The 22,932-nt window shown below is 36.9% G+C and overlaps 1 protein-coding gene across 1 annotated transcript in view; it reads left to right on the forward strand.

The window, feature by feature from the left end:
- The window catches only part of FNDC3A (fibronectin type III domain containing 3A), a 181,259-nt gene that overhangs the window by 64,770 nt on the left and 93,557 nt on the right, over positions 1 to 22,932 (forward strand). The window contains exon 3 of the mRNA XM_004433662.3: positions 9,384 to 9,459. Coding sequence (XP_004433719.1) covers positions 9,384 to 9,459 — 76 coding nt within the window. The remainder of the gene's footprint in view (positions 1 to 9,383; positions 9,460 to 22,932) is intronic.

Consider the following 22,932-nt stretch of genomic DNA (forward strand, 5'->3'; position numbering starts at 1 on the left):
TTCTACATGTGAATATCCAATTTTCCCAGCACCATTTATTAAAGAGACTGTCTTTCCTGCATTGAGTATTCTTGGCTCCCTTGTCAAATATTAGTTGGCCATATGTGCGTGGGTTTATTTCTGGCTCTTAATTCTGTTCCACTGGTCTGTGTTTCTGTCTTTGTGCCAGTGCCATACTATTTTGATTACTATAGCTTTATAGTATAGCTTGAAATCAGGAAGTGTGATGCCCTCCCACTTTCTTCTGCTTTCTCAGGATTGCTTTGGCTATATGAGGTCTTTTGTGGTTCCATATAAATATTAGGATTTCTGCTTCTGTAAAAAATTCCATGGGAACCATGATAGGGATTATATTGAATCTATAGATGGCTTTGGGTAGTATGAGCATTTTAACATTAATTCTTCCAATTCATGAATATGCAATACCTTTCCATTTATTTGTGTCTTTTTTGATTTCTTTCATCAGTGTTTTGTAGTTTTCACGCAGAGATCTTTTGTCTCTTTGGTTAAATTTATTCCTAAGTATTTTATTGTTTTTGATGCTGTCATAAAGGGATCATTTCCTTTATTTCTTTTTCAGGCAATTCGTTGTCAGTGTGTAGAAACGCTATGGATTTTTGTATGTTAATTTTGTATCTTGCAACTTTACTGAATTCATTGATTATATCTAATAGTTTTTTTGGTGGAGTCTTTAGTATTTTCTGTATATAAAATCATGTCATCTGCAAATAGAGACAATTTTACTTCTTCCTTTCCAATTCTGATGCCTTTTATTTTTCTTGGAAAGGAGTGGTGAGAGTGGATACCCTTAAGTCTTGTTCCTGATCTTAGAGGAAAAGCTTTCAACCTTTCACCATTGAATATAATGTTAGCTGTAGGATTCTCATATATGGCTTTATTTTGTTGAGATACATTTCTTCTGTAGTAGTCCCCCCTTATTCACTGTTTTGCTTTCCATAGTTTGTTACCCACGGTTAACCACAGTCTGAAAATATTAAATGGAAAATTCCAGAAATAATTCATATTTTAAATTGCATGCCATTCTAAGTACTGTGATGAAATCACGCCATCCCACCTGGTGCATGAATCCTCCCTTTGTCTAGCGTATCCATGCTGTATATGCTACCCACCTGCTCATCACTTGTAGCCGTCTCAGTTATCAGATTGACTGTCTCGGTATCACAGTGCTTGTGTTCAAGTAACCCTTATTATTTTACTTAATAATGGCCCTAAAGCCAACTTTATTATTAGTTATTGTTTTAATCTTTTACTGTGCCTAATTTATAAATTAAACTTTATCGTAAGTATGTATGTATGGGAAAAAACATAGTACATATAGAGTTTGGTGCTACCCATGGTTTCAGGCATCCACTGAGGGTTTTGGAAAGTATCCCTCGCAAATAAGGGAGGACTGCTATATACCTAATTTGTTAAGAGTTGTTATTATGAACATTGTTGAATTTTGTCAAATGCTTTTTCTGTGTATATTGAGATGATCATATGCTTTTTTTCTTGCATTCTATTAATGTGATGTATCACATTTATCGATTTGTGTATGGTGAACCATCCTTGCATCCCAGGGATAAATCCCACTTGATCATGGTGAACGATCCTTTTAATGTGCTACTGAATTTGGTTAGGTATTGTTTTATTGAGAATTTTTGCATCTCATGTAAATCAAATTTTACGTCCTATATTCATTAGGGATATTGGCCTGTAGTTTTCTTTTCTTACAGTGTTCTTTTCTGGCTTTGATATCAGGGTAATGCTGGCCTCATAAAATGAGTTTGGGAGTGTTTCTATTTTTTGGAAGCATTTGAGAAGGATTGGTATTAATTCTTTAAATGTTTGGTAAAATTCACCAGTGAAAACATCTGGTCCTGGGCTTTCTTTCATTGGGAGATTCTTGATTACCAATCCAATCTCTGTACTAGTAATTGGTCTGTTCAGATTTTCTGTTTTTGCTGATTCAATCCTGGTAGGGTGTATATTTCTAAGAATTTTTCCATTTCTTTTAGACTGTCCAGTTTGTTGGTGTATAGTTATTTATAGTGGATTCTTATGATCCTTTGTATTTCTTTGGTATCAGTTGTAATGTCTCCTCTTCCATTTATAATTTCGTTCATTTGGGTACTGTCTCTTTTTTCCTTGGTTAGTCTAGCTAAACATTTGTCTGTTTGCAGATGACATGATCCTTTATATAGAAAATCCCAAATAATCCTCAAAAACATACCAGCACAAATAAACATATTTACCAAAGTTGCAGGGTACAAGATCAACATAAAAAATTCAGCTGTGTCTCTATACACTAGCAATGAAGAATTTGAAAAGGAAATTAAGACAACAATTCCATTGAACCAGCCCTGATGGCCTAGTGGTTAAAGTTTGGTGCTCACTGCTTTGGCATCCTGGGTTTGCATCCCAGTCACAGAACCACACCACCTGTCTGTCAGTTGCCCTGCTGTGGCGGCAGCTCAATTAGAAGAACTAGAACAACTTACAACTAGCATGTACAACTATGTACTGGGGCTTTGGGGAAGGGGAAAAAAGAAAAGAAAATTCCATTTACAGTAGCATCCAAAAGAATAAAATACATGGAAATAAATTTACCTAAGTTAGTGAAAGACATGTGCACAGAAAACTATGGAAATATGCTGAAACAAATTGAAGACAACTTAACTAAATAGAAAGAAATCCCGTGTTTGTGGATTGGAAAACTTAATATTGGGAAGATGGTAACACTGCCCAAAGGAATGTACAGATTCAATGCAATCTTTTTCAAAATCCCAGTGACCTTTTTTGCAGAAATGAAAAAGCTCATACTCAAATTCATATGGATTTGTAAGGGGTCCCAAATAGCCAAAAACAATCTTGAAAAAGAACAACAAAGTAGGAAGACTAACACTTCTCCATTTTAAACCTACTACAAAGCTATAATAGTCAAAACAGTGTAGTGCTGGCATAAGGAAAAATATATAAACCAGTGGGATAGAATTGAGAGTCCAGAAAGAAACCCATACATCTAGGGCCAGTTTGTTCTTGGCAAGATTGCCAAGACTGTTCAATGGAAAAAGAATAGTCCCTTCACCCAACAGTACTGGGACAACTGGATATCCCCATGCAAAAGAATCAATTTATACCCCTAGCTCACACCATATACAAAAATTAACTGAAATGAATCAACAAATATAAAAGCTAGAACTATAAAACTCATAGAAGAAAACAGAAGTAAGTTTTAGATATGACACCAAAAGCACAAGAAACAACAATTAGATAAAATGGGCTTCATCAAAATTAAAAACTTTTGTACATCAAAGAACATTATGAAGGAAGTGAAAAGACAACTTATGGAATGGGAGGAAATAGTTGCAAATCCTATATCTGATAACGGTCTAGTATCCACAAAATATAAAGAACTTTTACAATTCAACCAAAAGACAAACAACCCAATTAAAATTGGGCAAATGACTTGAATATACATTTTTCCAAAGAAGATTTCAAAATTGCCAACAAACACGTGACAAGATGCTCAACATCATTAGTTATTAAGGAAATGCAAATCAAAACCACAATATAAGATATCACTTTATGCCCACAGGATGACTGTAATCAAAATAACAAGCATTGGCAAGAATGTAGAGAAATTGGAACCCTTGCATATTGTTGATGGGCACGTAAAATGATGCAGCTGCACTGGGAAAGTTTAGTGGTTCCTCAAAAAGTTAAATATAGAATTACCATATGACCCAGCAATTCTACTCCTAGGTATATACCCCAAAGAGTTGAAAACAGGAATTCAGATTCTTGTACATGAATGTTTATGGCAGCACTATTCTCAATAACCAAAAGATTGAAACAGTCTGAATGTCCATCGGTGTTTGAATGCATACACAAATTATGGTATATCCATACAATGGAATGTTACTCAGCCATAAAAAGGAATGAAGTACTGATAAATGTTACAGCCTGCAGGAACCTCAAAAACATTATGCTAAATGAAAGAAACCAGTCACCAAAGATCACAAATGGTATGATTCTTTTTATATGATACATCTAAAATGAGTCCATAGAGACAGAAGGCAAATTGGTGGTTACCAGGGTTTTGAGGTGGGAAAAAGTGGAGCGGCTCCTTAGTGGGTATGGGGTTTTCTTTTAGAATGGTGAAATGTTTTGGAACTAGATAGAGGTGGTGGTAGCACAACATTGTGAATGTACTAAATGCCAGAGAATTGTACACTTTAATATTAAAATTAATTTTATGTTATGTGAATTTCCCCTCATTAAAAATGTTATTAACTGGGGCCGGCCCGGTGGTTAAATTCGCATGCGCCGCTTCAGCAGTCCGGGATTCGCAGGTTCAGATCCCAGGCATGCACCGACATACTGCTTGTCAAGCCATGCTGTGGTGGTGTCCCATATAAAGTAGAGGAAGATGGGCATGGATGTTAGCCCAGGCCCATCTTCCTCAGAAAAAAAGAGGAGGATTGGCATCAGATGTTAGCTCAGGGCTGATCTTCCTCACACACAAAAAAAGAAAAAATGTTAATAATAATAGGAATGAATTGTAACATTGATTTTTAAAAGAATCCATGAGCTCATACTCATACTAAGAAACATTTTAAGTGGGGGTGTAGGGGGCTGGCCCTGTGGTGCAAGCGGTTAAGTGCACGCACTCCGCTTCGGCGGCCCGGGGTTTGTGGGTTGGGATCCCGGGCGCGCACCGACACGCTGCTAGGTAAGCCATGCTGTGGCGGCGTCCCATATAAAGTAGAGGAAGATGGGCACGGATGTTAGCTCAGGGCCACTCTTCCTCAAGAAGAAAGGGGAGGATTGGCATCAGATGTTAGCTCAGGGCTAGTCCTCCTCACAAAAAATAAATAAATAAATAAAGTGGGGGTTGGGATAGGGGAAGAATATAGAAAAGAAAGCTCTTCTTAACAGAAGAATGCTAACTAGTAAATGTAAAAAGCATGATTTTTAAAAATCGCTATTTTTCAGCTACCACAGTAATGATTTAATAATAATTCCTGAAACCTTTAGGTGAAAGACTGTTGAGGAATAGGATATTCACAGAATCTCAAAGTATCACCATATTGATTTTTTTATTACTTTCAAAGGGAAATGGTACCTTTATAATGGAGACATCTGACAGATGCCACCTAAACCAAGTGATCAAACTTAACACCACTGAGGTACTCTAAAATGGTTTAAAAGAGCGTGAGAGTGAGCAAATGTGGCAACACATTAACAGTTGGTGAATGGGGGTTCACTGAACTATTCTTGCAGTTTTTCCATACAATTAAAATTTTCAAAATAAGAAGTTGAAGTCAAGATGAAATTTGGATATGATCCCTCCCTTGCCTAAAGGTTAGCCATTTAACTCTTTAGCTTGATACTTAAGGATCTTCATAGTCTAGCCGGTGCTTAGCCTTCTAATTTTATCTCTTCCCATCTCATTTCTCAAATTAGTTTAAACTTTAGCTGTACATACTTCTTCCCCTCTTTCGAATTGTCCATGATCTCCTTTACCCTCATGACTTCATACATGCTATGTGTGTTCTCTCCTTGAAGTGTCCTCACCCTATCTTTGGCTTGTTTACTCCTGGTTGTCCCTATGAATGCTATGTAGTTATCATCTTTTCCAGGAATATTCTCTGATCATCTTGAACTGAATGGAGCTTATAGTACATTGTTCATATCCCTATTATACCACTTATTACAGTGTGCAGTTAATTGGCTGAGTACTTGTCTGTCTACCTCACTAGACTGTGAGCTCTATGAGGCTTTGGACTGTGATTTGTTTTTCTTCTTGGTTTCCACAGTACATACAAGAGTAGGTGCCATACAGTGGGTGTTTAATAAGTGATTTTTAGATAAATGAATAAATTTTGCCTCCTACTGTTTTCTTGAACATCTTATTATAATTTAAAAGAGGTCTGTTTATCCTCTTTTTTTACTTAATATCAGGATATGTTAGTTGTATATATGTCATGTTTGGTTTTCTTTTTCTCAACTTTGTAATGAATGAATTCATTACATGTAATGAATTCAAGTAATACATTAGTATTACATACTAATAGAGGAACTATTAGTATTTTATAGAACTCCACACACAATACAACCAGTACTGACAGGTGATCATGACTGAAAGAGATAAAACTTGTACGTAAAGCACACCATAGTGTGACACACACAAGTAAGAACTACTTTGGGTTTTGGACCCCATTAGGAATTTAATGAAATCTAATGAAAACCGTGAACCCTTTCCTACAAAATTGTAATATCTACAGAAAGTTGCATGTACAATTCCAGGTGGTTCACAGACCCTTTGAATGGATATCTATGGCCCTCAGGTCCTGTGCTTTAACCCAATGCTGGCCTCAAGTAACATCCTTCAGTAATTAACCACCACTACCAAATTCTAACACTGATTAGGAAAGGAGTGAAAAAGACAGAATGAGTTAAAAATTTTTTTAAAGAACCATGGATTTGTTTGTATTGATAAAAATGTGTTGGAATGTAAAAGCAAACTGAAAGTCCTCCAGCCCACTTTCAAAATTGTAAGGTTCCTTTAAAATAATTCTTGGATCACAGAGGTAATCAAGAACAAACTAGCAGAAAATCTAAAAAATAATAGTAAAAATAATATATATGGTTAAAGCTGAGTTAAAAGTAAAATTCATAGTCTTCAGTGCATATATTACTAAAGAAAGAATGAAGTAGAGTATTCAGTGCAAAATGGTAGAAAAACAACATGGTAAGCATAAGGAAAAAGAAAGGAAGTAATAAAAGTTGAAAGTAGAAGTTAACGCATTAAAAGAAACCTACTTAGATAACTGCTATAGCCTCCTGACAGGTCTTCCTGCATGTGGTTGCTACACTGCAGCCAGGGTAATCATCCATAGCTCTATCTGCTTAAGTAACATTCTTCATTGCCCTTAAATGGCTCACAAGACCCTTCATAACCTGGCTCCTATCTACCTTTCCCTGCATTTCTTACCTTTTTCCTGTGTCCTCCACCCCCATGCTCCAACCATATAGAACTACAAAACTTCTTTTTGTTCATTAACTATGATAAACTGTTTATGACATTTCCTATCCTGGAGCTTTGTACTTGCCCCTCTCTATACCTTAAAGGCCTTCCCACTGTTCTTGCCTAGCTAGTTCCTGCTCAGTCTTCAGGACCCTGCTTAAACTTTACATTTTCTAGAAAGCCATTAAACACCTAAACACATGCCCATGCACACACACATGCTCAGGTAATAGACTAATTTAAATATTTGATCCTGTGTGCTCTAATAGCACTTTACTTCTATCATAGTACTTATCACCAGTCAATATCAAGAAAGGTAGTAATTGAGGTACATCAGAAAACATATTTCTAAGGTTACAATGTTTAAAATAAAATGTTTCCAAAGCTACTTTTGCCGAAGTAGATAGTTGTATGATGAGACAGGCAGAAGAGTACATCATGTGCTAAAGGAGGTATCTTAAATTTAGCAAATTGTATTGGTTAGCTCTCTGGGGGAAAAAAATATTTGGACTTTCTCCAGATAAATTTTAGATGCATTAAAGAACTAAATATAAGCAATAGTCTAACAACTAGAATAAAATAGAAACTAGTACTTTTATCGAACTCTAGGTAGGTGTTTCCAATGGGAATATAAGGCAACCACATAAGTCATTTTAAATTTTTTAGTAGCCACATTTAAAAAGTAAAAACAGGTAAAATTAATTGTAATGATGTTTCATTTAACCCAATATGTCCAGAATATTATTTCAGCATGTAATCAGTATAAAAATTATTAACAAGATATTTTACGTTGTTGGGTCTTTGGGTCTTTTCGTATTAAGTCTCTGAAATCCAGTGTGTGTTTTACACTTATAGCACATCTCAATGCAGACTAGCCACATTTCAAGTGCTTGATAGCCAGCCACAAGTTAAATTTAGAAGCAATAGAAGATGTCACAAGGGAAAAACGGATGACTTTGGCTACAGGAAAATAAACAATTGTGTTAAAAAATAAAGGAGAAAACAAAATGGGAAAATTTTACAGCATAATTTAGTACAATATTATTATTAAGATGCAAAGAATTCATACAAATCACTAAGAACATTTAAGACCCCAAAAGATAAATGGATACGATGACATCAACAGTTTACAAAAGAGCTAGTAACAAACATAAAGGTAGCATTTAACCTCATTAATAATCAAAGAAATGCAAATTAAAACAATAGTAATATACTATTTTCATCTATCAAGGTAGCAGAGATTTTAAAACTGTAATTTCCAGGATTGCAGAGAATGTGGTAAAAGGGTGTTCTCATAGACTATGAGGGGAAATATGAATTAGTAAAACCTTTTTAAAAAGCAGTTTAGCAACAAGCACAAGAATTCTATTTCTGGGAATATATGTCCTAAGGGAACAATACTAATAATATTAAACTTAAAAAAGATACAGGGCCGGCCCCATGGCTTAGCGGTTAAGTGCTCGCGCTCCGCTGCTGGCGGCCCAGGTTCGGATCCCGGGCGTGCACCAACGCACCGCTTCTCCGGCCATGCTGGGGCCGCGTCCCACATACAGCAGCTGGAAGGATGTGCAGCTGTGACATACAACTATCTACTGGGGCTTTGGGGGAAAAAATAAATAAATAAAATTATAAAAAAAAAAAAAAAAGAAATGTTTAAAAAAAAAAAAAGATACAGAATTGGAGACCTTATATCTATGTTTAAGGGGGAAAATTAAGCCTGTGCATAGAGAACAAGACTAAGAAATTTATCATAATGTTAACAATGTTTATTCTAGGATAGAAAGACTTCTGATTTTTTTTCCAGTTTTCTGTGTTTCAGATATCATGAAATTAGTATGTGTTACCTATATAATGACAAGAAAACTACTTAAAATGGTGGGATTAATTTAACACATTCCCAGGTATAATTTGAGATGTCAGACTAGTTCAAGTATGCTCATCTCATGCTCTACTGATCAATTTATACTTTATCTTTAGAAAAACACAATACTTAGCAACTGGTGAATTAAGCATAGATGATCCACATAGTCTGTGGTTTGACTCCATCTTTGTTTCAGAGTGAAGTTTATTGACTTTTCAATAAAAGTCTGCCACTGTCTTTTTTCATTCCTTTACTTTTAGCTTAAGTCTGACCTCCAGAAAAGTGAAGTAATACTTTTTTAACAAATGTGTAAAATGTGTAATCCCCGTATTCCTTCCCAGTTTCATAAGATTAAATAGCTCACATCTCACATCTACTCTCCTACTGGCAACATTTAGTATTTCGATATACTGATGTGCTCTATTTTGATTATTATTTGCTCTGTTATTTGATTTTGTTTTGATTAGTACTTCTTTCTTTCATTTTAAGGTTATTTTGGTACAAGTTAACCCAGGGGAAGCATTTACAATAAGAAGAGAAGATGGACAGTTTCAGTGCATTACAGGTAAGAATGATAATTTATTATCGTTTGAGACGACAAAAATTTATGATACATAAAAGTGTATATGCTTGTGGTTTCTTCCTTTGTTTCTCACTGCCACCATACCAAGGCAAGAAACTCTGAATACCTTATGGTTTAACTATTGCAGTAGCCTCCTAGTTAGTCTCTTTGCCCTGGCTTCTTGATTAATCTGTCTGTAATATTATATTGTTAATGTCACTCTCCTTCTCAAAAATATTCAGTGAGTCCAGTTCAGGTTCCTTAGTCTTTTTAAAAGATCATTTCATCTTTCTAGTCTTGCTTCCACTTTCCCTTCAATATTGTTTCCCCTCAGTCTTGCTAAGTTGGCTTATTCACTGTCTCTTTAACCTGTCTTGTACTTTCTGTACTATTCTTCTTATCTAGAGTTCACCCTTATCACCACCACCCCCAGCCTATCCAAATCCTACCAAAGCTTGAGACTGAGCTCAGATCTTATCTTTAAAAGGTTTTTTGTTAAGTCTTTAGTGAGCATCCCCTCCGCGCGCTACTCACTAGCCATCCGCCACACACATTTGTGACAAACAGAAATATCTCCAGATATCACCAAATGTCCCCTGGGGGGCAAAATCACCCCCAGTCAAGAACCACTGCCCTATGTAAAGAAAAGACCAATAAAAAGGTCACTGGCTTTGGGATTAGAGAGCCTAGGTTTAAATCCCAACTCTGCCACTTACTAGCTGTATGAACTTTTGCATGTTATTTAACTTCTGTCAGGTACATTTCTTATCAATAAAACTCCCCTCCCTGCAAATAATAGTACGCCTCATAGGATAATTGTGAGAGTTAACTAATATGCATGAAAAGCACTCTAAACCAGACTTGGCACATATAAGGCACTCAATAAATGGTGGTGGTGGGTCCTGAGGTGTTGTTTAATAGGAAGTGACCCTCATCTCCTGTGAAACCCCATAACACCAATTATTGTGCCATTCATTTAGCAAGTAACTATGTACTTTCTTGTATTTTTTTAAAGCCATTTAAATTTTGTGTGTTTAACTTGAAATGTTTATTCAGTTTCTCCAACTAAGTTCTAAGCCCTTTGAAGGCAGATAACCACTTCTTACATTTCTTTGTATCCCCTTCAGTTCTTGGCCTTCCACATAGCTGGTACCTAACTAATAGTTGTCGCTTTAATTTGAAAAGAGCGTGTTAGAAATAGGGTGACCATATGCTTTATCATCCAAACTTCTGAGAATGAAAGAGGACCCTAGCAATTACTCCAACACAACTAATGTCAGCCAAGATTGTCCCAGGTCAACCAGGACTTATAGTACCCTCCATCTTACCTGGGCTGTCTAATCTATTTACTCAAAGAAGAAGTGGACCTAACTCTTTCCAGAAAAGCAATTAGCTCAATAATTAAAATTGAAACTTTTAGCCTGCCATCTAAACCTTACATGTCTGAGAGTTAGCACTTTCTCTAAGTTAATTTAAAATTTTGTGTGGCAGTTATAGTAGCTTCACAAATAGAAAGGGTCCACATGTTATGGGCTTAAAAGAAACCAGGTAGTAGAATTTATAAGCAATAATAAACTTCACCTGTCTTTACTTGTCAATTAGGTTTTCATAAAAATAATTTCATTTTTATACTGGGTACCTCTTAGAAGGCAGGTTTCTAATAGAGCACACACCTTAGGTTTATTCATCTGTCCCTTTTCAAATTGTTTTCAATAAATATTGTTTACAATGGAAGCATTTTAACTAATACAACACTGATCTTTTCAAACACATTTGCAAATGAGGATACTCAGTACTTTTTCAGTGTGACTTAAAATATAAAAACTGCTAATCACAGTTGGATAACCAGACTCTGAATTTTAAATAACTTGTATTTTAAAAGTCGATTTGTAGCTGTAATTTGTAAATCTTCTCCTTTATAAAATCAATTAAATTGATTTTTTGTGTGGCAGGTACCCCTTCAGTAAGGACCAAAAAGGCCTATCTAATTTATAGTGTGCCTAGAGTACAAAAGTATCCTAATAGTAAGAACTGACTACCATGTGAAGATATTTTTAACCAGGGGCACATTTCTCTGCTTCAGTAGAAAAGGAGACTCCTCTCTCTACATGCCAGATTATACGAGGGGAGACTTTGTTTTAAAATTACTGGACAGAGTTTTTAAAAACACAGGAAAGGATAAAGGGAACCAGACAGAAAGTAAAAAGCTCTCCCCTCTTTGTTTATGTTTTTGTTTGCCCAAAATTAAGGTGGGATAAAGGTGGAAGGAGTATTAGTGAACAAGGGGCTGGGGTGGAAGTCTTTGTAAAGATCAGTGTGCCCTCACTCTGAGCAAGAGAAGAAGACAGGAGGGGAAAAGACTAATGACTACTGGAATTCATCCTCTCCTCCCTTTTTTTCCCTTTGCCATCACTAGTTTCTATCATGTGGCATACATCTTCCTGAACTCATTTTAGAGCTAGGTAAAAAGTAGGCATAGAAATAGAAGTGGAGGCAACAGATAACAAAGAGAAAGAGAAAGTCTTAAGGGAGGAAAATCATGCCGGTGAAGCTGAGAAAAAAATAGCATCCTATGGCCCCAAGACCATCAAGTTAGGAAAACTTTTCTCTTCACAGCCACTATAGCAATAAAAGAAAACCTCTGTAGTGGAACCTAAAGAATTGAGATAAATCCAGTGTAAATTAATAAGCATTTGAATTAAAGACTGTTCTTTTTAAAGTAGTTTTATTGCCTGTCAAGAATTTATAGAAACAAAAACTAACAGAGGAGTGACGTCAGTATTATGGCAGAGTGAGCTTTCCCCCTTAGACTCTCCCCCTCAAGATACAACAAAAAGGACATTCATATACCAACAGAGGACGTTTACACAACACAAAAGACGTCTGAGAGAACCATGCAGCCTTACATCTGAAGGTGGAGGTGCTGGAACCCCCGGAGGAAGGGGAAGGAGGTAAGGAGAACTCCTCTCCTTCCCCAATGGCAGCAACCCTGGGACCGGGACCACGCAGCTCTCAGAGAGAGGGGGGAGGGGCAGCCCTCAATGGGAAAACTGTCGCTCTCCAACTTCTCTCGCAGCCTGTGGGAAATTCCCATACAGAGGGGACTGAACTGTTGCGGAGGTGTCTTCATCAGGCTAGCACCCCAGGAGAGCAGATAGTGAGGGAAGAGTGAAGAGCCCCTCCTCCACCCACCACTCCAGCACAGGCAGTCAGTCAGAGTGCCCACGGATTGGAGTGGGCTCAGAATACACAGCTCTTGACCCCCACCCAGTGGCAGCAGGCGGAAACTGCGACCAGATATTTTCAGCATGAGGAAAAAGAAGCCCACGCCCTCAAGCAGTAAGCAAAAATATATTAAATCTCCAGACCAGAGGGAAAATGACAAGCACCCAGAAATCAATCCTGAAGGCACAGAAATTTATAACCTAAACAACAGAGAATTCAAAATAACTATCATAAATATGCTCAATGAGTTACAAGAAAATACAGATAAACAGTTCTATGAAATCAGGAACTTCTTCACAAAAGAGATTGAAACTATAAAGAAAAACCAATCAGAAATGTTGGAGATGAAAAACACAATGGAGGAGATAAAGAAAAATCTGGAATCTTTAAAGACGAGCTGACAATATGGAGGAAAGAATTAGCAATATTGATGATAGGAATGCAGAAATGCTCCAGATGGAGGAGGAGAGAGAACTAAGACTAAAAAGAAATGAAGAAATTCTCCAAGAAAGAGCCAACTGAATTAGAAAATGCAACATAAGGATTATAGATATTTCAGAGGGAGAAGTGAGGGAAAAAGGAGCAGAGAGATTATTCAAAAAAATAATAGTTGATAACTTCCCAAACCTGGGGATGGTGCTGGAAATATAAGTGAATGAAGTCAATAGATCTCCTAAATATATCAACAAAAAAAAGACCCTCTCCAAGGCATATAGTAGTAAAGCTGGCAAATGTCAATGACAAAGAAAAAAATATTAAGGGCAGCAAGACAAAAAAAAAATAACATAGAAAGGAATTCCTATCAGGCTCTCAGCCAATTTCTTGGCAGAAACTTTACAGGGTAGGAGAGAGTGGAATGATATATTCAAAATTCTGAAAGACGAAAGCTTTCAGCCAAGAATACTCTATCCAGCGAAAATATCCTTCAGATATGATTGAGAAATAATAACTATCCCAGATAAACAAAAGCTAAGGGAGTTCATTGCCACAAGACCTCCACTACAAGAAGTGCTCAAGAAGGCCCTCATGCCTGAAGAAAAAATAAAGGGGATTCAAAGTTTTGAACAAGGAGGAAAATAGGTCGACAAAACCAGAAAAATTGCAGCTCTCTATCAGAATAGATTAGCAAATACTTAATTAGAAAATCAAAGATCAAGGGAAAGAAAACACCAAAAATAAATATAACATCATCACTTTAAACACAAACTCACAACACAAGAAGGAATATGTGACAATAACTTAGAAGGGGAAGAGGAGAGGGAGGGATCAAATCGACTTAGTCTAAGGGAATAAGAGGCCATCAGAAAATGGACTATCACATCCATGAGATTTTTTTATACAAACCTCATGGTAACCACTACCCAAATAATCCGAACAGAGTCACACACAACAAATAAAGAAAACTAAGAGAACCCCCATACAGAATTACCAAACTGAAGTGGTAGTCTGAAACATACGGGATGAGAAACAAAAGAAATGCCAAAGAACCGGAAAAGTTGTGATAAAATAGCAACAGTAAGCCCTCATATATCAATAATTACCCTAAATGTAAATGGACTGAAATCTCACAGCAAAAGACACAGAGTGGTGGGATGAATTAAAAAACAAGACCCAACAATACGCTGCCTCCAGGAAACATCTCAGCTCTAAAGTCAAACACAGGCTCAGAGTGAAAGGATGGAAGACAGTACCCCAAGCTAATGGCAAACAAAAGAAAGCACGTGTTGCCATACTTATATCAGACAAAGTTGACTTCAAGATAAACAGATAATGAGTGACAGAGGGGCAATATATAGTGATAAAAGGGACACTCCACCAAGAAGACATATCACTTTTAAATATATATGCACCCAACACAGGAACACCAAGGTACATAAAGCAACTATTAACAAACCTAAAAGGAGATATTAACAACAACACAGTAATATTAGGGGATCTTAATACCCCACTTTCATCAATAGATAGATCATCCAGACAGAACATCAATAAGGAAATAATGGACTTAAATGAAAAACTTGACAAGATGGACTTAATAGATATATATAGAGCACTCCATCCAAACACAGCAGATTACACATTCTTCTCAAGCACGCATGGAATAGACCATATATTGGGAAACAAGGCATGCTTCTATAAGTTTAAGAAGGTTGAAATCATAGCAAGCATCTTTTTCCAACCATAATGCCATGAAGCTAGAAATCAACTACAAGAAAAAAACCAGGAAAGTGACAAAGTTGTGGAGACTTAACAACATGCGACTGAACAACCAATGGATCATCGATGAAATTAAAGGAGAAATCAAATCATATCTGGCGACAAATGAAAATGAAAATACACCCTACCAACTCATATGGGATGCAGCAAAATCAGTCCTGAGAGGGAAACTCATAGCAATACAGGCCCACCTTGACAAACAGACAAAGCCAAAATAAGCAACCTCAAACTACACCTAACAGAATTATAAAAAGAACAAACAAAGCTTAAAGTCAGCAGAAGTGGGGACATAATAAAAATCAGAGCAGAAATAGATGAAATTGAAATCAAAAAAACAGTAGAAAGGATCAGTGAAACAAAGAGCTAGTTCTTTGAAAAGATAAACAAAATTGACAAACCCTTAGCCAGACTCACCAAGAAAAGAAGAGAGAAAGTTCAAATAAATAAAATTAGAAATGAAAAAGGAGAAATTACAATGAATACCACAGAAATACAGAAGATTATAAGAGAATACTGTGAAAAACTATATGCCAACAAATTGGACAATTTAGAAGAAATGGATAAATTCTTAGACTCATACAACTTCCCAAAACTGAATCAAGAAGAAATAGAGAATCTGAATAGACCAATCACAAGTAAAGAGATTGAAACAGTAATCAAAAACCTCCCCAAAAATAAAAGTCCAGGACCAAATGGCTTCTCTGGAGAATTTTACCAAACATTCAAAGAAGATTTAATACCTATCCTTCTCAAATGATTCCAAAAAATAGAGGAAGATGGAACACTTCCCAACACATTTTATGAGGCCAACATCACCCTGATACCAAAGCCAGACAAAGACAATACTAAGAAGCAAAACTACAGACCAATATCTCTGATGAACATAAATGCAAAAATCCTTAACAAAATATTGGAAAACCGAATACAGCAGTACATTAAAAAGATCACACACCATGGTCAAGTGGGATTTCTGCCAGGGACACAGGGATAGTTCAACATCCACAAATCAATCAGTGTGATACACTACATAAAGAAAACAAAGAATAAAAACCATATGATCATCTCAACAGATGCAGAGAAGGCATTTGACAAGATCCAACATCCATTTATGATAAAAACTTTCAACAAAATGGGTATAGAAGGAAAGTACCTTAACATAATAAAGGCCATATATGACAAACCCACAGCCAACATCATACTCAATGGGGAAAAACTGAAAGCCATCCCTCTGAAAACAGGAACAAGATAAGGGTGCCCACTCTCGCCACTCTTATTTAACACAGTACTGGAGGTTCTGGCCAGAGCAGTTAGGCAAGAAAAAGGAATAAAAGGAATACAGATAGGCAATGAAGAAGTGAAACTCTCACTCTTTGCAGATGACATGATCTTATATATAGAAAACCCTAAAGAATCCATTGGAAAGCTATTAGAAATAATCAGCAACTACAGCCAAGTTGCAGGGTACAAAATCAACTTACAGAAATCAGTTGCATTTCTATATACCAACAGTGAACTAACAGAGAGCTCAAGAAGACAATCCCATTTACAATTGCAACAAAAAGAATAAAATATCTAGGAGTAAATTTAACCAAGGAAGTGCAAGGCCTATACAATGAAAACTATAAGACATTATTGAGTGAAATCAATGATGACATAAAGAAATGGAAAAATATTCCATGCACTTGGATTGGAAGAATAAACATAGTTAAAATGTCCATACTATCTAAAGCAATTAGATTCAATGCAATCCCAATCAGAATCCGAAGAACATTCTTCACGGAAATAGAACAAAGAATACTAAAATTCATATGTGGCAACAAAAGACCCTGAATAGCTAAAGCAATCCTGAGAAAAAAAAACAAAGCTGGAGGCATCACAATCCCTGACTTCAAAACATGCTACAAAGTGATAGTAATCAAAACAGCATGGTACTAGTACAAAAACAGACACACAGATCAATGGAACAGAATTGAAAGCCCAGAAATAAAACCTCACATCTATGGGCAGCTAATCTTTGACAAAGGAACTAAGAACATGCAATGGAGAAAGGAAAGTCTCTTCAATAAATGGTGCTAGGAAAACTGGATAGCCGCTTGGAAAAGAATGAATGTAGACCATCTTTTTTCGCCATACACAAAAATTGATTCAAAATAGATCAAAGACCTGAAGGTGAGACCTGAAACTATAAAACTCCTGGAGGAAAATATAGGTAGTACAATATTTGTCATTGGCCATAAAGGGATCTTTTCGACTTCCATGTCTACTCGGACAAGGGAAACAAAAGAAAAAATAAACAAGTGGGACTTCATCACTTTAAAGAGCTTCTACAAGGCAAAAGAAACCAGGATCAAAATGAATAGGCAACCCACCAGCTGGGAAAAAATATTTGCAAACCATATATCCAAGAAGGGATTAATTTGCATAACATATAAAGAACTCACACTACTGAACAACAAAAAAACAACCCAATCGAAAAATAGAGGAAATGAACAGACACTTCTCCAAAGAAGATATACAGATGGCCAACAGGCATGTGAAAAGATGCTCAACATCACTAATCAGGGAAATGCAAATCAAAACCACACTAAGGGGCCGGCCCCGTGGCTTAGCGGTTAAGTGCCGGTGCTCCGCTGCTGGCGGCCGAGGTTCGGATCCTGGCTGCACACCGACACACCGCTTCTCCAGCCGTGCTGAGGCTGTGTCCCACATACAGCAACTAGAAGGATGTGCAACTATGACATACAACTATCTACTGGGGCTTTGGAGAAAAACAAAAAGAAGGAGGATTGGCAATAGATGTTAGCTCAGAACTGGTCTTCCTCAGCAAAAAGAGGAGGATTAGCATGGACGTTAGCTCAGGGCTGTTCTTCCTCACAAAAAAAAATAAAAAACACACTAAGATATTATCTTATACCCGTTAGAATGGCTGTAATCACCAAGACCAAAAACAACAAATGCTGGAGAGGCTGTGGAGAAACAGGAACCCTAATTCACTGCTGGTAGGAATGCAAACTGGTGCAGCCTCTATGGAAAACAGTATGGAGATTCCTCAAAAAATTAAAAATAGAAATACCTTATGATCCAGCTATCCCACTTCTGGGTATCTACCCAAGAAACCTGAAATCAACAATCCAAAGAGGCTTATGCACCCCTATGTTCATTGCAGCGTTATTCACTATAGCCAAGACATTGAAGCAAACCAGGTATCTTTGACTGATGATTGGATAAAGAAGATGTGGTATATATATATACAATGGAATAATACTCAGCCATAAAAAAAGACAAAATCATCCCATTTGCAACAACATGGATGGACCTGGAGGGTATTATGTTAAGCAAAATAAGCCAGAAAGAGAAAGACAAACAATGCATGATTTCACTCATATGTGGCAGATAAACCAACACACGGACAGATAGAACTGTTTGGTGGTTACCAGGGGCAAGGGGGTTGGAGGGTGGGCACAAGGGGTGAAAGGATGCATTTATATGGTGACTGAAAAACAATAATGTACAACAAAAATTTCACAATAAAAAAATATGAATTAATAGGACTAAAGAATAAGAATTTATTAATTAAATTTCTAGTGATTTTGCATTGTTATGGCACTTCTACTTTGGTTTGATTCCATGCTGCTACATGCAAGTGAAAAAGTTATAAAAAAGCAAAAAGAATATACAGACCACCTATGCCTGAATAGCTTTTATATGCTCTGGGCCCCTTCAAATTATGTATTTTAAGACAAGAGGGCCGGCTCCGTGGCTTAGCGGTTAGGTGCGCGCACTCTGATGCTGGCGGCCCGGGTTCGGATCCCGGGAGCGCCCCGAGGCACCACTTCTCTGTCCAACGCGAGGCCGAGTCCCACGTACAGCAACTAGAAGGATGTGAACCTATGACATACAACTATCTACTGGGGCTTTGGGGGGAAAAACTGAATAAATAAAATCTTTAAAAAAAAAAAAAAAAAAAAAAGACAAGCAAAGATATTGATGATTGTTTAATTTTATTAACCTATAGGGCAATAGTTAAGCACATGGTACCTGGGTTTGAGTTCCAGCTCTGCCACTTACTGTTATATCGGTCAGATTATAGTAAGCAATTTAGTGATTATTTTTGCATCCTGTCTTACACTTGTTTAAGACCGTTACACTGACGCTCATTAATAGATGGTGTGTGTGTGTGTGTGTGTGTATGTATTGTTTTGTAAGTATTGTTTATATCTGTGGAATCACAGAACCCAAGATGTACATCAGATATGTAAACCTTAATTATGTTGATCATGGATTAACCAGATCTACATTTTGATGATTTGTTTTTGCAACATTACTTCCACAATTGCATTTCAGCAACAGTGAGGACTTTATATATTCTTCATCCATTCATTCAGTATTCAGAAGGAGACAAAAGTGAATAAGCAAGCACTATTTACTTATTTCCTCAAGCTTGTTTGACAGACTTTCTTATATATCTTTATGGTAAGATGAAATAAAATTTGATCACTGGCCCATTGCCAGTTTAGAGCTTTCTTCCAGGACTTTGTTCTCTAGTGCTCTCTTTCTGTGCATTTCTAATCAATAGCTTTGACAAAAATAAATGACATGTTTATAAAATTTTCAGGTGTCAGAAAGTTACCAAGGACAACTAATAATATTAAATAAATGTCAAACTCAAGAACATCAGACTGTATTGAAATGATAGGTCAAAACCAATAGGATAAAATTTAATAGGAGTAAATACAAAGTTCTGCATTTTGATTTAAAAAATTAACTGCACTGTTACTGTAGAGATGTGTATTAGTCAGAGTTCCTTTTTGAAACTGACTCTTGACTATTAAACACAAAAGGAGTTTATTAAGATGATATTGAGATGCTTCCTCTTCTTCTTCTCTTTCCTTCCTAACAGTTCAGTCCTAAAGCCATTAGGTGGGGCAAAACAATATAGACACTTGTCTTAGTTTATTAGGGCTGCCATAGTAGAATACCATGGACTAGGAGGCTTATAAACAACAGAAATTTATTTCTCACAGTTCTGGAGGCTGGAAGTCCAAGATCAGGGTGCTAGCATGGTCGGGTTCTGGTGAGAGCCCTCTTCTGGGTTGCAGACTGCTGACTTCTTGCTGTGTCCTCACATGGCAAAGGGGGCTCTCTGGGATCTCTTTTTTTTTTTTTTTTTTTTTTTGTTTAAATTTTTGTTTATTGCAGTTACATTGGTTTATAACATTGTAAAAATTTCAGGTGTACATCATTGTACTTCTATTTCTGCATAGATTACATCATGTTCACCACCAAAATACTAATTACAACCCATCACCACACACATGTACCCAATTATCCCTTTCACCCTCCTCCCTCCCCCCTTCCCCTCTGGTAACCACCAATCCAATCTCTGTCCCTATGTGTTTGTTTATTGTTGTTATTATCTACTACTTAATGAAGGAAATCATACGGTATTTGACCTTCTCCCTCTGACTTATTTCACTTTGCATCATGCCCTCAATGTCCATCCATGTTGTCACAAATGGCTGGATTTCATCGTTTCTTATGGCTGAGTAGTATTCCATTGTATATATATATACCACAGCTTTTTTATCCATTCGTCCCTTGATGGGCACTTAGGTTGCTTCCAAGTCTTGGCTATCGTGAATAAGGCTGCAATGAACACAGGGGTGCATGTACCTTTGCAAATTGGTGTTTTCAAGTTCTTTGGATAAATACCCAACAGTGGAATAGCTGGATCATATGGTAGTTCTATCGTTGATTTTTTGAGGAATCTCCATACTGTTTTCCATAGTGGCTGCACCAGTTTGCACTCCCACCAGCAGTGTATGAGAGTTCCCTTCTCTCCACAACCTCTCCAACACATGTTGTTTCCTGTCTTGTTAATTATAGCCATTCTGACAGGCGTGAGGTGATATCTCATTGTAGTTTTGATTTGCATTTCCCTGATAGTTAGTGATTTTGAACATCTTTTCATGTGTCTGTTGGCCATCTGTATATCTTCTTTGGAGAAATGTCTGTTCAGGTCTTTTGCCCATTTTTTAATTGGGTTGGTAGTTTTTTTGTTGTTGAGTGGGATCTCTTTTATAAGAACACTAATCCCATTCATGAGGGCTCCACCCTCATGACCTCATCACCTCCCAAAGGCCCCTCTTCCTGATACCATCACATTGGGGTTAGGATTTCAACATGTGAATTTTGAGGGGACACAAACATTCAGTCTATAGCAACACTGCACTGGTGGGAGTAGAGGAGGTGAGCTGCATTGTCCCAGAGTGGGATGTCAGCCTAACTTGGGTGAGGAGTTCATCACATAGGAGAACAGCCTAGTGTAGAGAGTCAGAGCCCAAACAGAATGAGGAGGGAATTCACACAGTGAGGTAGCCCAGTACAGAGACTCAGAGTCTAAGCAGGCTCAGGAAGGTATCTTCAAGAATGAGTGGCATTCTTCCTGTGTCTCTGTGTCTTTACATGGCTGTCTTCTTATAATGATACCGTATTGGATTAGGGGCCCACTCTACTCTAGCATGACCTCATCTTAACTAATTATATCTGCAATGACCCTCTTCCCAAATAAAGTCACATTGAGGTACTGGTACTTAAACATATCTTTTTGGGGGGACACAATTCAACTTGTAGTAATAAAGTGTCAGTGTTAATTTCTTGGTTTTCATGGTTGTGTTGTTATATAGGAGAATGTTCTTATCTATAGGAAATGCATACTAAAGTATTCCATAGGTGATAGACCATCATGTCAGCATTTTACTTTCAAATGTTTTAGGGAAGAAAGTTCTTTGTGCCAGCTGGATATGCGACTTTTTTTGTAAGTTTGTGATTGTTTCAAAATTTTTTAAAAATCCTACTTTAAGAAAATTATACTGGATGTCATAGAATCTTTGGGAGGGCTAGAGAACCAGACTTAAGGCTGAGCTTCAGGAACAATGCTCCAAAACCATGCTACAGAACTGGTCTGATTAGGAAATCATCGTCAATGCCTTGATCATACTCATTTTCTTTCTTTGCTAAGAACTCAACATTACTTGCTTCCAGCACAGATAGCACTTCTGCAACAGGAATCTTGTAGCTACCCACCACTGCCTCTTAGGTTATCAGCTCCTATAGGAGCAGTGGTCTTTACCTCACACCAAGATAACTCCTCCAGCGCACAAAGGGTCTTCAGATCCTATGCACCAAAACAAATGACAGTGTCCACTACAGTGCAAGAGAGGAGGACTTAACTTTATTAATAGAACTGACTTATTTTCGTAGAACTAGAGCTAAATATGAGTCACCGATTGAATCTCATTTGCAAAAGTGAAAACAAATGACATCTTGGGCTACAAAAACAAATATAAGTTCAGAACAGATAGCATAGTGCTCTGGTTAGATGGCATCCTTTTAATATTTTAAGAGAAGTATTTAGTTTAAAAGAATTATTGACGAACTGAGATTGAACCCAGGAGGGTAACCAAGAGAGCAAAGAATCATGAAATTATTCTTATAAAAGACTATAAAAATAGTTGAAGGATATTTAACCTAGAAAAGAGAACTATGACTTGGAAGACATTGTTCTCTGTACCTTTAGAGGGCAGAATTTAGACTAACCAGGTGAGAGTTACAGGGAAGCACATTTTGACTCACAGGGAAGAACTGTCCAATAATTATGGCTGTATAAAAATGGAGTCGTTGCTTTGTTAGAATCTCATCATTATATGTGCTATTATGTACTGGTTGGATGATATTATAAAAGTAAATCTTGCATAGAAAAAGCAGTTTGATTGGGTAAACTCCAACATTCATTCTAACTAAAGATTCTTTGATTCCAAAATAACATGTTAATTAAACTGAGATCTCTTGAGTTAATTTTGGGAGTGACTATTCTGAATGAGAGTCTTAAATTTAACAAGTTTATCTGTGCACAGGCATTTTTCGTGAAGTAATTGAGCTGGTGAATGGTTATTGCTTGTAATAGACCTATAAACAGGATACCAACTAATTAATTTATTTGTCGGAATTCCTGATGAAATAAACACTTGGGAGAGA

The sequence above is a fragment of the Ceratotherium simum genome, chromosome 10 (assembly GCF_057802395.1).
Source record: "Ceratotherium simum simum isolate JZ-2026a chromosome 10, ASM5780239v1, whole genome shotgun sequence".
NCBI lineage: Eukaryota > Metazoa > Chordata > Mammalia > Perissodactyla > Rhinocerotidae > Ceratotherium > Ceratotherium simum.